This window comes from Schistocerca piceifrons, chromosome 4, assembly GCF_021461385.2.
Source record: "Schistocerca piceifrons isolate TAMUIC-IGC-003096 chromosome 4, iqSchPice1.1, whole genome shotgun sequence".
In the NCBI taxonomy this organism is placed as follows: Eukaryota; Metazoa; Arthropoda; class Insecta; order Orthoptera; family Acrididae; genus Schistocerca; species Schistocerca piceifrons.
This window is the reverse complement of record NC_060141.1, coordinates 528,116,091-528,131,443: the sequence shown is the minus strand read 5'-3', so window position 1 is coordinate 528,131,443 and position 15,353 is coordinate 528,116,091. Positions and strand designations below refer to the sequence as shown.

At 45.2% G+C, this 15,353-nt stretch overlaps 1 protein-coding gene across 1 annotated transcript in view; it reads left to right on the top strand.

Annotated features, from left to right (window-relative positions):
* Window positions 1–15,353, top strand: part of LOC124795982 (transmembrane channel-like protein) — a 194,037-nt gene that overhangs the window by 62,674 nt on the left and 116,010 nt on the right. Inside the window, exon 4 of the mRNA XM_047260063.1 lies at window positions 5,559–5,784. Coding sequence (XP_047116019.1) covers window positions 5,559–5,784 — 226 coding nt within the window. The remainder of the gene's footprint in view (window positions 1–5,558; window positions 5,785–15,353) is intronic.

Below are 15,353 nucleotides of genomic sequence, written 5' to 3'. Positions count from 1 at the left end.
CCCGCCGTTTTTTTTTGTATTGTCTGTCTCACCTCTATGTCTTGTTGTTGTTCCACTTAAGGCTGAAGCTGAAGAGCAGCGTACTGTGCTGCTGCCAGCCCGCCTGTATAGGTGATTAAAATTACAATAAAGGAAAAAAAAAACGTTTTCGCCAGTCTGCGACGGCTCACCTGGAGATGACTGGCAGGTGCTCAGTTGAAATATCGTGCGAAGTATTGAACGACGACCGGCACCAAGCCCGAAATTTGTTTGAATATTTAAATGTAAATCCAGTATTTAGATAGTGTTTCATTATGTTCGTGAATGTGCGTTCGCTTGAAGATATGGCGGGAGCACTCTAGCCAATCACAGCGCTCCTGAACGGGGAGACTGGATGGAAGTGGGAGGAGAGCACGGTTTGCGGAGGGGACACGAGGTACGGCACAGGACACGGGAGTCCGGGACGCGACGGCGCGACGGATGCGGACTGGACAGTGGAGCAGTTTGCGCGTGGTCGCGGGAGATAGAGATATTTCGTAGTGCCAACTTGTGCACTTTTGAGATTTCCGTGGCTTCTGCAGTGAAGAAGTAGTATGCGTTTAGAAGTGAGTATCTCGCGAGATGTGTTGTTGCTCAAAGCTAATTAATTGAAGTAGGAATCTATTGTTTCCCTGTTATTCAGCTTATTAATTGCCGGACCATCGACACCAATAAGTGTTTTGCAGAAATATACCGCATTCTCAAAAGAACTTCTACTATCGTACTCATCATTTAAAGCCGTTAAATAGTACCTGCAGATTTTATTTAATTGCAAACTTTCATTTATAAACGTCTTTGTTACGGCAATTACCGAGTGATAGGAACCTTCGACCATTCGATTCATGTGTGTATTCTTATCGTATACTGTAGATTCAGCAGTATTTGGCCTGTAACGCGGCAACTACGTATCGCAGCCCCTATACGACGAAACCAGCCAAAACTTAAAATATGCAGCCCTGAGTCTGAGGGTGCGTAGTTATTTGAAAGCCAGCAAATACACCGGCATTAAGAAGGCAGCACTGAAAGGAGACGCAAAATCTCCTAATACAGCAGAAAACTGATGATGATGAGTCAGACTTAATGGACACCCTGCGTTTCCCAAGGACGTGCAACTGTACTGTATAAATTTGCGTAGAGATCTGTTACAGATATATCAGACCTACCTTCGAACTGTTGACTACAACTACAACAACATGCGCTTTTCGCCTGAGACGTCACGTCAGTTCGAATCGACACAGTGGTTTCCGTCTAGGAGAATAGAGCACTCAAAGCCACGCCTTCCACATTATCTCTACACTGAAGAGATACCAGGAAGCAGCAGACACCCAGTCGATGTGACAGCCGGCAGAAAGCCCCGCTACCTTCCTCGGGGGGCAGTAAAAGCCGTGCGGCGCCATAAAACGGCTGCGTCTCGCGGCTGCCATGGAGACGCAAACGGCGTCGCTTTTCCGCCGAGAGCGGCGCGCGCTCCAGCGGAGCGCTAAATGTGACGTCGCGGCGCTCGCGGCCGGCGCGGTTCGTTACGCGAAATGAATGCCGCCGCCGTGCGGCTGTCGGAAGCGGGCGGGGGGTTGGCGGTAACAGCGGCCGTCACCCCTGCTCGCCGTCTCCAAAGGACGCGCCGGCGGCCGCTTCCGTGTTCTTTGCAAGGGCTCTGTCGCCGAGCTCCACCGGCGTAGAGCTTTACCGCGTCACTCTGCTTCCACAGCCACAAGGAGACACCGTATTCTCGCCTTCTCTATTGCACACTAATTAATAACCAGTGCAACCGATATGTGGGCCTCAGATGGCAGTTCGATGTGTTTGAACACCCATCTCCAGTTTTCACTTGCGTCCTCAGTTTATACAAACTGCTGAGCTCCGTAACTCACTTGCCACCCCGAGTGCCATGTAATGGCGTTTTGCAAAATGGACAGGTCAGTGCGCCCAGTGCAATCCGCAACCTGTTGGGAAATATTGCAACTTTTTGTGTAAGGGGAAGGGCCTTTCTAAACTGAAGCCTACATTCACATTATTGGTAAATATTAAACGGGACCCATCCCTGCCCACACTTGCATGGTGACCATTCAGAAAGATCTGTCACTTCTTCTTTGGTTATTCTCTAAAAAGAACTCTGCCGCAAATTCAGCGATTTATTTTCTCCCGGTTTGTTAACTTACAGAGAAGAGTCACGAATGGGGAATTTTGAGCAAAATCTATGCACTTCTCTTGATACCATGTTAAAATTTGTTTCTTTTAACAAAGCGGAGTTTACAGAGTCTCATCTCACTAACATGTTGCGTAGACGCAATTGCGAGGGAATTCTGAAAGAGGGTTTATTAAGTGAGGACCTGATAAAAAGTAAGGTCAGCATCTTATGAAAAAGCACATTCTCTGTACAGAAGCTGGCCGCTGTGACCGAGCGGTTCTAGGCGCTTCCGTCTGGAACCGCGCGACCGCTACGGTCGCAGGTTCGAATCTTACCTCGGGCATGGATGTGTGTGGCGTCCTTAGGTTAGTTAGGTTTAAGTAGTTCTAAGTTCTAGGGGACTGATGATCTCAGAAGTTAAGTCCCATAGTGCTCAGAGCCATTTGAATTTTTTTGGTACAGACTTATGTTGTTCCAAAACCCACCGCATTTCTCGTTTCACCAGCTATCGATGGCCCTCAAAAATTACAGTTTTTCATCGGAAAAGTCTGTAGTTAGTGGATTAGTGTCGAGGTCCGGTGTGCCTGCCAGTCTGTGGATGGTTTTTAAGGCGGTTTTCCATCTGCCTCGGCGAATCCTAAAGCCCTGCAACGAATTCAACCAAATATGTTACACATATTACTTCAGATATGGAAGAAATACTGTGGGGGGTGATAGAAAGCAGTCTCTGATTGGGTTGGCGGTGATGAATAGAGAAAGGGGGGAGGAGAAGATGGACAGAGAGAAGAAAGGAAGAAATGGGCAGAGAAAGGGAAGAAAAGGAGATGGACAAAGAGAGTGGCGAAGAAAAGGTGGGCAAAGAGGTGGGGATGAGGATGTGGATACGGAAATGGAGAGGAGTAAATGGATAGAGAAAGGGGGAGGAGGAGAGAAAGGGAAGAGGATCAGGTGGACAGAGAGAGGACAGAGGAGATGATGAACAGCGTGAGGGGCAGGACGAGACGGACGGATGGGGGGGGGGGGGCAAGACGAGGTGGAGAGAGAGAGAGAGGGGGGAGAAGGAGATGGACAAGGAAGGGGAGGAGGAGATGGAATTAGATGGGAGGAGGAGGAGATGGACAGAGTGATGGATCAAATGGACGGAGGAAGGAGGAGCAGACTGACAGATTAGGGAAGGATGGGGGGGGGGGAGGGGGGGAAGATCAGATAGACAGAGGATCTGTACATCTGATCCTTCCCTCTGTGGTAAGAGTTTGGCATAAACACATGTCCGAGCAACGTCGGGTACTCCACTAATATATACATCAAACTTGCCCTTTTATTAAATATTTGCGAAAGATATAATCACTTGTTCTGAAAATACATGTAGAAGTAGCGGTCTCAAAAAATACGTACAGTTTCATTCACAGCCAGAACACTAGTAACTCGCTTGTATTAAACGTTTTAGTATCGTGCGAATTTATTGCCTTTTAAATGAGACACAACACCGATAGCAACTCTGTTCATTAAGCTAATCTGCAGCAAATGAAAAACAACAGCGCGGTGATAAATATCTTTGACGTTGATAACGAGACGCCAGGTGGATAGATAACACACTAACTCGTTAAAGTAACTGGTGGAAGAAGGACTTCCAAGATTTTGAAATGTGGTGCTGCAGCGAATTGTGTCGAAGAACTGTGAAGTGCGAAAAAAAGATTGGGCGATTGAAAGATTCAGAGGAAAAACGTCATCATAAGAAGGAGTGGCACCATACAAGCATATAGGCCCTCCCAGTAAGGTGGCGTAAGGCCGTCGCATAGAACGGAGATATGCTCAAAAATAGAGTTTTGTATCCAAAAGAGTGGGGAATTATGAGGTGTATTGGCGACCTGTTTTCGGAAGAAATTGTTGAATCACTTATTGAACGGCCCTCATATAGTGGGCGAGCAGGGGGCAGAAACTACACTACTGGCCATTAAAATTGCTACACCACGAAGATGTGCTACAGACGCGAAATTTAACCGACAGGAAGAAGATGCTGTGATATGCAAATGATTAGCTCCTCAGAGCATTCACACAAGGTTGGCGCCGGTGGTGACACCTACAACGTGCTGGCATGAGGAAAGTTTCCAACTGATTTCTCATACACAAACAGTAATTGACCGGTGTTGCCTGGTGAAACGTTGTTGTGATGCCTCGTGTAAGGAGGATAAATGCGTACCATCGCGTTTCCGACTTTTATAGAGGTCGGATTGTAGCCTATCGCGATTGCGGTTTATCGTAACGTGACATTGCTGCTCGCGTTGGTCGAGATCCAATGACTGTTAGCAGAATATGGAATCGGTGTGTTCAGGAGGGTAATACGGAACGCCGTGCTGGATCCCAACGGCCTCGTATCACTAGCAGTCGAGATGACAGGCATCTTATCCTCATGGCTGTAACGGATCGTGCAGCCACGTCTCGATCCAGATGGGGACCTTTGCAAGACAACAACCATCTGCACGAACAGTTCGACGACGTTTTCAGCAGCATGGACTATCAGCTCGGAGACCATGGCTGCGGTTACCCTTGACGCTGCATCACAGACAGGAGCGCCTGCGATGGTGTACTCAACGACGAACCTGGGTGCACGAATGGCAAAACGTCATTTTTTCGGATGAATCCAGTATCTGTTTACAGCATCATGATGGTCGCTTTCGTGTTTGGCGACATCGCGGTGAACGCACAATGGAAGCATGTATTCGTCATTGCCATACTGGCGTATCACCCGGCGTGATGGTACGGGCTGCCATTGGTTACACGTCTCGGTCAGCTCTTGTTCGCACTGACGGCACTTTGAACAGTGGACGTTGCATTTCAGATGTGTTACGACCCGTGGCTCTACTCTTCATTCGATCCCTGCGAAACCCTACATTTCAGCGGGATAATGCACGACCGTATGTTGCAGGTCCTGTACGGGCCTTTCTGGATACAGAAACTGTTGGACTGCTGCCATGGCCAGCACATTCTCCAGATCTCTCTCTGGTCAATGGTGTCCGAGTAACTGGCTCGTCACAATACGCCAGTCACTACTCTTGATGAACTGTGGTATCGTGCTGAAGCTGCATGAGCAGCTGCACTTGTACAAGCCATCCTAGCTCTGTCTGACTCAATGCCCAGGCGTATCAAGGCCGTTATTACGGCCAGAGGTGGTTGTTCTGGGTACTGATTTCTCAGGATCTATGCACCCAAATTGCGTGAAAATGCAATCACATGTCAGTTCTAGTATAATATATTTGTCCAATGAATACCCGTTTATCATCTGCATTTCTTCTTGGTGTAGCAATTTTAATGGCCAGTAGTGTAAAAAAGTGAGGCTCCTCCCTAAACTCCACACTGGATACGTGCCTGCAAAAGTATATACAGTAGTTCGCCTGCGTTTCTCACCCGGCAGGACGGCCATCTCGGTGGAGGAGTGCATCACGCAGGAGCAGATCGTGGAGCGGCTGCGGCTGCACAAGGAGGTGCTGAGCAGCGTGAAGCAGCAGCCGTGGGGCATGCGGCGCAAACTGCGGCTCGTCAAGCAGGCCAAGGCGTACGTGAAGCAGCACGAGGGCGAGCTGCGAGAGCGGCGCACCACGCGCCACCTGCTCTCCAGGTGCCACCTGCTCGTCATCAAGGTGAGGACAGCGCTGGCCAGCAAGGCGGGCAACGAACGCAGCGTGATGCCGCCCAAGCTGCGAAGGTAGTCGTCAAGGTGTTAAAACTTTCTAAAGCGAAGATCGCATAAATATTTCATTATTTACAAACAACAGGTTTCGGCAGGCTTCGCTGTCATCTTCAGGTTTTTAAAAATTTATGTTATAACATTGGTTCGTTTGAATTGAAACTCACGCCAAGTTGCCAAGTAGATAAAACGTAGCACATAACGTATAGGTTTGTCATAAATAAAACATTTAAAATCAAGAAACACCTTGTGCAGAAGGCCACGTCCTTACAAATAGCACTCACAGATGATTGTTCCGTCAAGAACACAGTACACAACAAAATGCGCAGTAGCGCATAAGCTAACGGGGTTTTTATGAGGTAACTATCATCTGTGAGCTCTGTTTACGAGGGTGAGTGAAATTAAAATCTTAAATTTGTAATAACAAACCGAAGTTTCAAAGTGGCTCCGAACACTATGGGTCTTAACTTCTGAGGTCATCAGTCCCCTAGAACTTAGAATTACTTAAACCTAACTAACCTAACGAATCACACACATTCATGCCCGAGGCAAGATTCGAACCTGCGACCGTAGCGGTCGCGCGGTTCCAGACAGTAGCGCCTAGAACCGCTCGGTCGCCCCGGCCGGCAAGTCGAAGTTTCGCGCCGTTATCCTATAAGTTGGTAAGCGTGCTACAAACAGCGTGCAGAATGACCTGTAGGTGGTAGCACAGTGCAGATGCACACATACCGTCGCAGTATCAGTATAAAGATGGCCGCCCCACTTGCGACTTGCACCAGGGATGAACAGCGATCTGTTATTCGGTTTTTGTGTAGTGAAGATGTGAAAATTGAAATTTATCGACGAATGAAGGTTAAGTACGGTGACGCATGTTTGTCACAGCAGCAAGTCTACGAATGGAGCCGTCCGAAGTGGCCGAGCGGCTCTAGGCGCTACAGTATGGAACTGCGCGACTGCTATGATCGCAGGTTCGAATCCTGCCTCGGGCATGGATGTCCTTAGGTTAGGTAGGTTTAAGTAGTTCTAAGTTCTAGGGGACTGATGACCTCAGATGTTAAGTCCCATAGTGCTCAGAGCCATTTGAACCATTTTTCTACGAATGGAATAGGAAGTTCGCAAATGGTGTGACTTCAGTGGAAGATGCTCCTCGTCCAGTTGAGGCACAACGAGTTGTGGTTCCATAGAACATTGCTGCAGTTGACGCCATAGTGAAGGAAAGCCGCCGAGTGACACTGAATGATATTGCAACATGTTTACAGATTAGCCATGGGTCAGCACACGCCATTGTCCGTGATGTGCTCCAGTTTCACAAAGTGTCTGCAAGATGGGTGCCACGACAGCTGACTCCTGAAATGACTGGGGACGAAATCTGGGTTCACTTCCACGAACCGGAAACGAAGAGCGCGAGCAAAGAATGGCGCCATTCCTCATCACCAAGTGATTTCCATATGTTTGGACCACTCAAAGACGCAAGTTCCGTTCTGATGAAGAGGTACGCCACGCAGTGCATGAGTGGTTGTGCGGACTAGCAAAAGAATTTTTTTCTAAAGGAATTTATGCACTTCGTAAACGCTGGAGGACTTGCATTGACTGTGCAGGAGATTAGGTTGAACAGTCATACACCTTTGTACCACTTCAGCACAATAAATAATGTTTAAAAAAATATTTAAAATTTTCATTTGACTCACTCTCGTATATGGGCATAAGCATGTACACAATGTGCTCCTTGATTTTAAATGTTTTCTTCATGACAAACCTTTGTATTAGGTGCTATGTTTTAGCTACGTGACAACTTGGCGTGAGGTCCAACTCAAAAGGAACAAATTTTATAACACAAGTTTCTAACGATATAGGTTACAGAAAAGGGAAGAGTAACCAAGCACTTTTTATAATGCTATTTAATCATTTAAACAGCGCCGTTGACGTTTTAGAACCGGCAGATTCATCATGAGACGGTTAGTTCACGTTAAGATACATTTTACATTGGCTTTCACTTTTTGTTCTCCCAAATGATGAAATTTTCTTGGGGTGGTGGTGCCCTGCAACCAAAACAAGATGTGAGACAATGTCTGTTTAACTGTAATTGTGCCTCACAACGATTTTAAAGGATGCAAACAAATTATTAAAGTGAAGATGTTTTGTTAAGTTACGTTGAAAAATCTGCGCCATTACGTTCCAGTGCCGACTGCTTGTGTTCATGCAGCAGCGAGGGGTTGTATGGAGCACTTTCTTTACATATATGAATACACACAATCTGAAGCACCACTCACATACTAAGAAGTTGCACCGCATGGGAGTATGTATACAAAGATGGCGATATCACAACCATAATAAGGCCAATGACTTTCACTCTCAGATATATTTCGGTATATACGTAGATGTGACAGCAGAAACTTACAATCTACTAACGTGTCATTACTTACTATTAATATTAAAAGAGAAATGATTAAAATTAAGATAAACAAATAAAGCAGCCAGTTTGTTATAAAATGTTACTGCTGTGAAATTATGAAAATATTGTGTTATATACTGGAAGTAAAGTACATGTGCATAAATATACACTCCTGGAAATTGAAATAAGAACACCGTGAATTCATTGTCCCAGGAAGGGGAAACTTTATTGACACATTCCTGGGGTCAGATACATCACATGATCACACTGACAGAACCACAGGCACATAGACACAGGCAACAGAGCATGCACAATGTCGGCACTAGTACAGTGTATATCCACCTTTCGCAGCAATGCAGGCTGCTATTCTCCCATGGAGACGATCGTAGAGATGCTGGATGTAGTCCTGTGGAACGGCTTGCCATGCCATTTCCACCTGGCGCCTCAGTTGGACCAGCGTTCGTGCTGGACGTGCAGACCGCGTGAGACGACGCTTCATCCAGTCCCAAACATGCTCAATGGGGGACAGATCCGGAGATCTTGCTGGCCAGGGTAGTTGACTTACACCTTCTAGAGCACGTTGGGTGGCACGGGATACATGCGGACGTGCACTGTCCTGTTGGAACAGCAAGTTCCCTTGCCGGTCTAGGAATGGTAGAACGATGGATTCGATGACGGTTTGGATGTACCGTGCACTATTCAGTGTCCCCTCGACGATCACCAGTGGTGTACGGCCAGTGTAGGAGATCGCTCCCCACACCATGATGCCGGGTGTTGGCCCTGTGTGCCTCGGTCGTATGCAGTCCTGATTGTGGCGCTCACCTGCACGGCGCCAAACACGCATACGACCATCATTGGCACCAAGGCAGAAGCGACTCTCATCGCTGAAGACGACACGTCTCCATTCGTCCCTCCATTCACGCCTGTCGCGACACCACTGGAGGCGGGCTGCACGATGTTGGGGCGTGAGCGGAAGACGGCCTAACGGTGTGCGGGACCGTAGCCCAGCTTCATGGAGACGGTTGCGAATGGTCCTCGCCGATACCCCAGGAGCAACAGTGTCCCTAATTTGCTGGGAAGTGGCGGTGCGGTCCCCTACGGCACTGCGTAGGATCCTACGGTCTTGGCGTGCATCCGTGCGTCGCTGCGGTCCGGTCCCTGGTCGACGGGCACGTGCACCTTCCGCCGACCACTGGCGACAACATCGATGTACTGTGGAGACCTCACGCCCCACGTGTTGAGCAATTCGGCGGTACGTCCACCCGGCCTCCCGCATGCCCACTATACGCCCTCGCTCAAAGTCCGTCAACTGCGCATATGGTTCACGTCCACGCTGTCGCGGCATGCTACCAGTGTTAAAGACTGCGATGGAGCTCCGTATGCCACGGCAAACTGGCTGACACTGACGGCGGCGGTGCACAAATGCTGCGCAGCTAGCGCCATTCAACGGCCAACACCGCGGTTCCTGGTGTGTCCGCTGTGCCGTGCGTGTGATCATTGCTTGTACAGCCCTCTCGCAGTGTCCGGAGCAAGTATGGTGGGTCTGACACACCGGTGTCAATGTGTTTTTTTTTCCATTTCCAGCAGTGTATATTAAAAAAGTAAACGTATTCTGTAAATTATCTTCTCTGTAAGAGTCTGCCTATATTTTGTACACAGCCATGGCCCCAGAATATCAGTTTTCAACAAAATAACATTAACTTTTGAAGATCTGAAGATGACAAAAAGGTCTATCTATGCCGTTTGTTTGTAAATAAAGTAATATTTATGTGAACTTGGCTTTAGAAAGATTTTACTAAGTAAAATGGATTTCTCCTATTTTCTCAGCATGACAAAATTCAATGTGACAGATGTATCCAAAAAGTAAAGGAAATTTTGTAATTTCGTGTGTTGTATTACACTGATTCACATGACTTCCTCGTTGTTGTGTTGGCAAATGTTAGTAAAGTTTCCATCCAGTGTTAGTCGTATTGTATACACTGCTTTACATAGCAAGTAAAGCACCCACAAGATACGATTGGTTGTTAGTGTAACTTCATACACGTGCACACCATCGGCAGGTATGTAAGTGATTAGATTTGCAATTCTCTGTTACAGGCAGAACGGCCAGCAGAGTGCATTAGTGTTCTTTATGAAAGTAACATCAAAGTTGTTCGGCCGCGCCATATTTCTTCTATACGATCGATATTTCGGACCCACTGCTGGAATCTGCTTCAGGATCTTGTGGTGTCCAGGGCGTTCAGTCAGCTGTGGACACCACAAGATTTTGAAGAAGATCCCAGTAGTCGGATCGAAGCATCGATCGTATAGATGAAATACGGTGCGGCCTAACAACCAAGAAGATTTTACCTTCAGTGACAACGGCCACGAATGCCTTCAGACTTACAGTGCTGTTTACGTTTAGTGTCGTTAACAGATATGTAGAATACATAGGTCGACAATGTCTAATGTGGAGAGCTAAGGACAGGGAGATGTCGCGAACTCGTGTGAGGCGATTAGCACCTGACAGAGTTTGAAAGGGGCCTCGATCTGGCCGGCGGATGGAAGCGTGCAATATCCAGATTTGTGGGGCATTCGCTTGTGACAGCGGTCCGCTGTTAGACTGCATAGGAACATGGGGACAGGCATACTCGCTTTCAAGATTCCGGTCGACCACGTGTGACAATCACAAGGGAGGTTCGCCATATTATGCATCAAGCACATCTTAACTCCTTCACATTTGCACCTTCAGTTCGAGTACAAGTAATGGACGCACTGCAAAATTCTGTGCCATTTCGTACCATCGGCCAGAGACAATTAGCTTTCGGACTAGGAGGTAACCGTCCTGTGGAGAGGCTGCTGGAAGAACTACAGCTTGGCCGAGAAGCATGGACTGCTGATGAAGGACGTCGTGTGTTTTGCGATAAATCGCGGTTCTGCACTGCCCCTAATGATCATCGTCGGCGAGTATGGCAGCGATCTGGACAGTTTTCCCATTTTCCCAGTGGTTTGGAGAGGCACGGCGTGTTACATCTGACGTCATTCTGTGAGGAGCAATGGGGTATGATTTCAGGTCACGGCTGGTGGGACCGAGGGAGCTGTGGTGGCACAACTACACGTCACAGATAGCTGTCTGCGTCCTCATTAGACAGTATTTTGGTGCCATTTTGTAACATGACTTTGTTTCTCCACAAATGGTACCTGTCTTACGAACTGTCTGTGTGCTGTTGAGGTACTGCCGCGGCTAGTGAGATCCACATTCTGTCCCGGATAGAATGCTTATAGGACCAGCTCGGACGTCAACAACGCCCCAGTACCAGCATCCACGATATTAGTGACCAGTGAAACAGTTGCGGGACAGCTTGCCTCAGGAGAGGAAAGAGTGAACTCGTGAAGTTTCATTTCTCTTCCCCCTCACCTTCTGGGTGCTTTACTTTCTTTAAGGGTTTCTTGAAGCTACTGCAACCAGTCGTCTTTTGCTTTGTTCTTCAATTTCCTTACTATCCCATTACCGGTTTGGAACCGCCTACCGATTCATCATCAGTTGGTACATAACAGTTATTGAATGTCTGCAGCAGTGTGGGAGTCGTGTAGCTGTAGAAATATGTACAAACGAAACATGTAAGCACTTAGTGTGGTGAGAATTATTCACGTTATGAGACAGATTTTCTTGCATTACTTATAGTTGTTAATATTCGTTGGCTGGATGTTGGTGTACACAGTATTATGGAAAACATAATGAATGTTTCCAGTGGCGTTGATTGCACTCATTTTACACGCTTAGCCACAGGCTCAAATTTCTCTGAGCACTATGGGACTTAACATCTACGGTCATCAGTCCCCTTGAACCTAGAACTACTTAAACCTAACTAACCTAGGGATATCACACAACACCCAGTCATCACGGGGCTAGCCACAGGTAACACGTTCCACATACATTACTAATTATATAAACCGAGGGGTATACTAACGTTATGTCAAAGAGTTTGTATTAGGGCAGAGAGTCTCTTCCTTCGACTCTTGTAATACACACTGCCATCCGTAAGTATGTACCTATTTCTCTATGGCAAAAATGACATGTAGTAGTATGGTAAAACAGACTTGTGCTATATACAGTTTTAACACTGCAATTTCCATTGAAGTTTTATTTGTCTTTGGTTTAATTAACATTGATCAACAGTTATGGTAATAACAAAAAACATCAGAGCATTGCTTTTTCTTAAGTAATGAAATGTTAAGCTGGGTGGTATGTGGAGGAGGAGATTGTGTGTGTGTGTGTGTGTGTGTGTGTATGTGTGTGTGTGTGTGTGTGTGTGTGTGCACTAGAAGGAGAGAGAGCGTTAAGTAGGAATGCCAATGTCAGAGAGAGAGAGAGAGATGGTAGGGGGATATCTTTTTTGTGAGTTATTTGGTTTCTCAAGTGTAATGATTCTTTGCAATTTTGGAAAAATGGGTTATTTTCTAAAGGTTTTTGTTCATTTAAGTTGGTGTGGGGTGATTTATTGCTACGGGCGAAAATCTCTTATTGTTTCAGGACGTCCATTTTTATTCCTTTGTTCTAATGTGTAAGATATGGAGGTTTGTTTTTATGTTTGTAACTGAAGGACTGTTCTGTGGTAAGTGGCTTGCAATACTAGATTTACTTAAATTTTTTAAACATAGTGCATCTGAATGTTCTCTTGTTCTTTGTACTGAATTCGAAAGTATCATCCTGTTTGCCCTATGTACTAGCAGGATCATTTATATATACTAGAGATGTAAAAAGGTGCCTTGACTGTTTTGGTATTACGAACTATTTTGTTTTGTATTTTGTTGGTTGTGTGGCATCTTATTTTGATTTTTTTGTGATTTAAACAGTTTTGCAAGTTGGTATGAGATACTACCAAGGAGTGGCAAAGAGATATATTTAGTTTCTTCTGCTACTGAGGGCTGCGTTGTGTTGTTCGTCTGATTTTTAATCTTTTCATCTAAGTTGTCAACTATGAATGAGTCATAAGCATTGTCATGGGCTATTGTTTTTAAAATGTTTAGTTCTCTGGTTTTTACATCAGGTTCAGCATGAATTTTGTGTGCACAGTTGAGTGATGATCTAAAACACGTTAATTTGTGTTGCTTTTGGTGGTATGAACTGTTATTTATTATGACATCTGATGGGTAGGTCTTCTATAAATTTGGAATTTGTGTTTGTTGTTAAGACTGGTTTCGTTTAGGTTAAGAAAATTAATTACTTCTTGTGTTTGGTGTTCAACTGTATTTTAGGAAGTATTTTGTTAATGTTCTGAGCTAAGCTTTCTATTTCAGTAGTTTTCCCATTGTATAGGTTCAAGGTGCCATCAACATAACGTTTATAATAAATGATCCTGTCTTTTCAAGTTTGTTCACTTTGAAAATTTGGCTTCTGGATTATTAATAACGATATCAACTAGCACGCCATCTTCACTATTTACCATTGCTAGGCCATTCTTTTGAGTATAGATTTTGTTGGTAAAGGAAAAGTAATTATGAGGTAGCACCAGCTCAAGCAGATCCATTAGTTCATAGATTTCTACAGTGCTTAACTTTTTGTGTTGCAGCAAGTTGTCTTTGATAATACAGAGTGTTTGCGTTTTGGGTATGTCGACATAGAGGTTAACTATGTCATTTCTTAACTTCTTTACACAGTAGATGGTTGTAAATGTGTATGGTTTTCAAAGGGTTTCATGACTTTTTTTTTAGATATTTTGTACCCAGGGCTGTTTATTGAGTTGTCTAAAGGGGATATGAGATAGCATTGTTTATGAATCTCGGGCTGTGATCTGTGCTTTGGAGCTGTAGGGTCCATTGTTATGCAGTGTTCACCTTCGGTGGACATAACTTTAGCTATACTACTCGGTTTATTTAATAAGTAAAGCATGTGGAACGTGTTACCTGTGGCTAAGCGTGTAAAGTGCAGTACAATTAACGTCACTGGAAAACATTTATTATGTTTTACATAGTACTGTGTACACCAACATGCAGCCAACGAATACTAACAACTGTAAGTAATGCAAGAAAATCTATCTCATAATGTGCATAATTCGCGCCACACTAAGTTTATACATCTTTCTACAGCTACACGACTCCCACACAGCTGCAGACATTCAATAAATATTTACCACCTGATGATTAGTCGCTAGGCGTTTAGACACCGGTAATGGGTTGGTAAAAAAATTGAAGAACAAAACAAAGAGCGACTGGCTGAAGTAATTTCAGGAAATCTTTCTTCGTCACAGTCGCAATGATCCTCATCCATAATGGATAGAAGTTTTACTTTCTTTGTGAGATAGCGACTTTTTTTTACAAAAACTGGTTAGGGAATTTGTGTCGTATTCGGCTACAAGAAGAGAATAAAGCACATAAAAGTCTTCCAAACGATAAACATTTTCTGTGGGTAAAACTAAGGTTTCTGAATAGTATAAGTGATTCGAGGAAGACCATGAAGACATCTAAGATTACGGCGACCCTGTATGCCCCAGCGCATCAGCAACAGTAGAATCTGTGGAAAAAAGCGAAAGAAAAATTACGAAAGATAACCGAATCACTATCAGGTAAGTCACCGATGACGTTGGTATATCAATGGCTCATGAAAGTTTTTCGGATGTCCTTCACACATGCATGCTTGTCTGAAGGAACAGACACTGTCTTTGAAGATTCACAGCTGTAGATTCACATTTTGTGAATATCCATTGGAGTCAGCTACTTATGAGAAATGAAAATTTGTGCCAGACAGGGACTTGAACCCGGATTTCTAGCTTGTGATGAGCGATCGCTTAAACCACATTGGCTGTACGAGCAAGGTCGGAGTATTGGTCCAAACCTCCATATGTCACGTAGTTGCAATCTAGATGTTCACACATTCTTGAAACTGAGCATAGAAAGACAAATGTTACTTCGTATCGTCATTTTGGCCCTGATAGCCGCAGTTATATCATTAATGGATCAGTGTCTGTGTTTATCCAGTCTGCTTCTCGATGCATACATAATAATCACGATGCGCCCATTTTTCCTACGATTCTATTCGGCACGCCACTTTTAAATCTAGCTGACTTTAACTTTCTTAATCAGCTAACTTTGCTTCATCACAGCACAATGTGAGCTACCTTTTCCCTTTCTCTTTTTTCTGTCCATCGGTA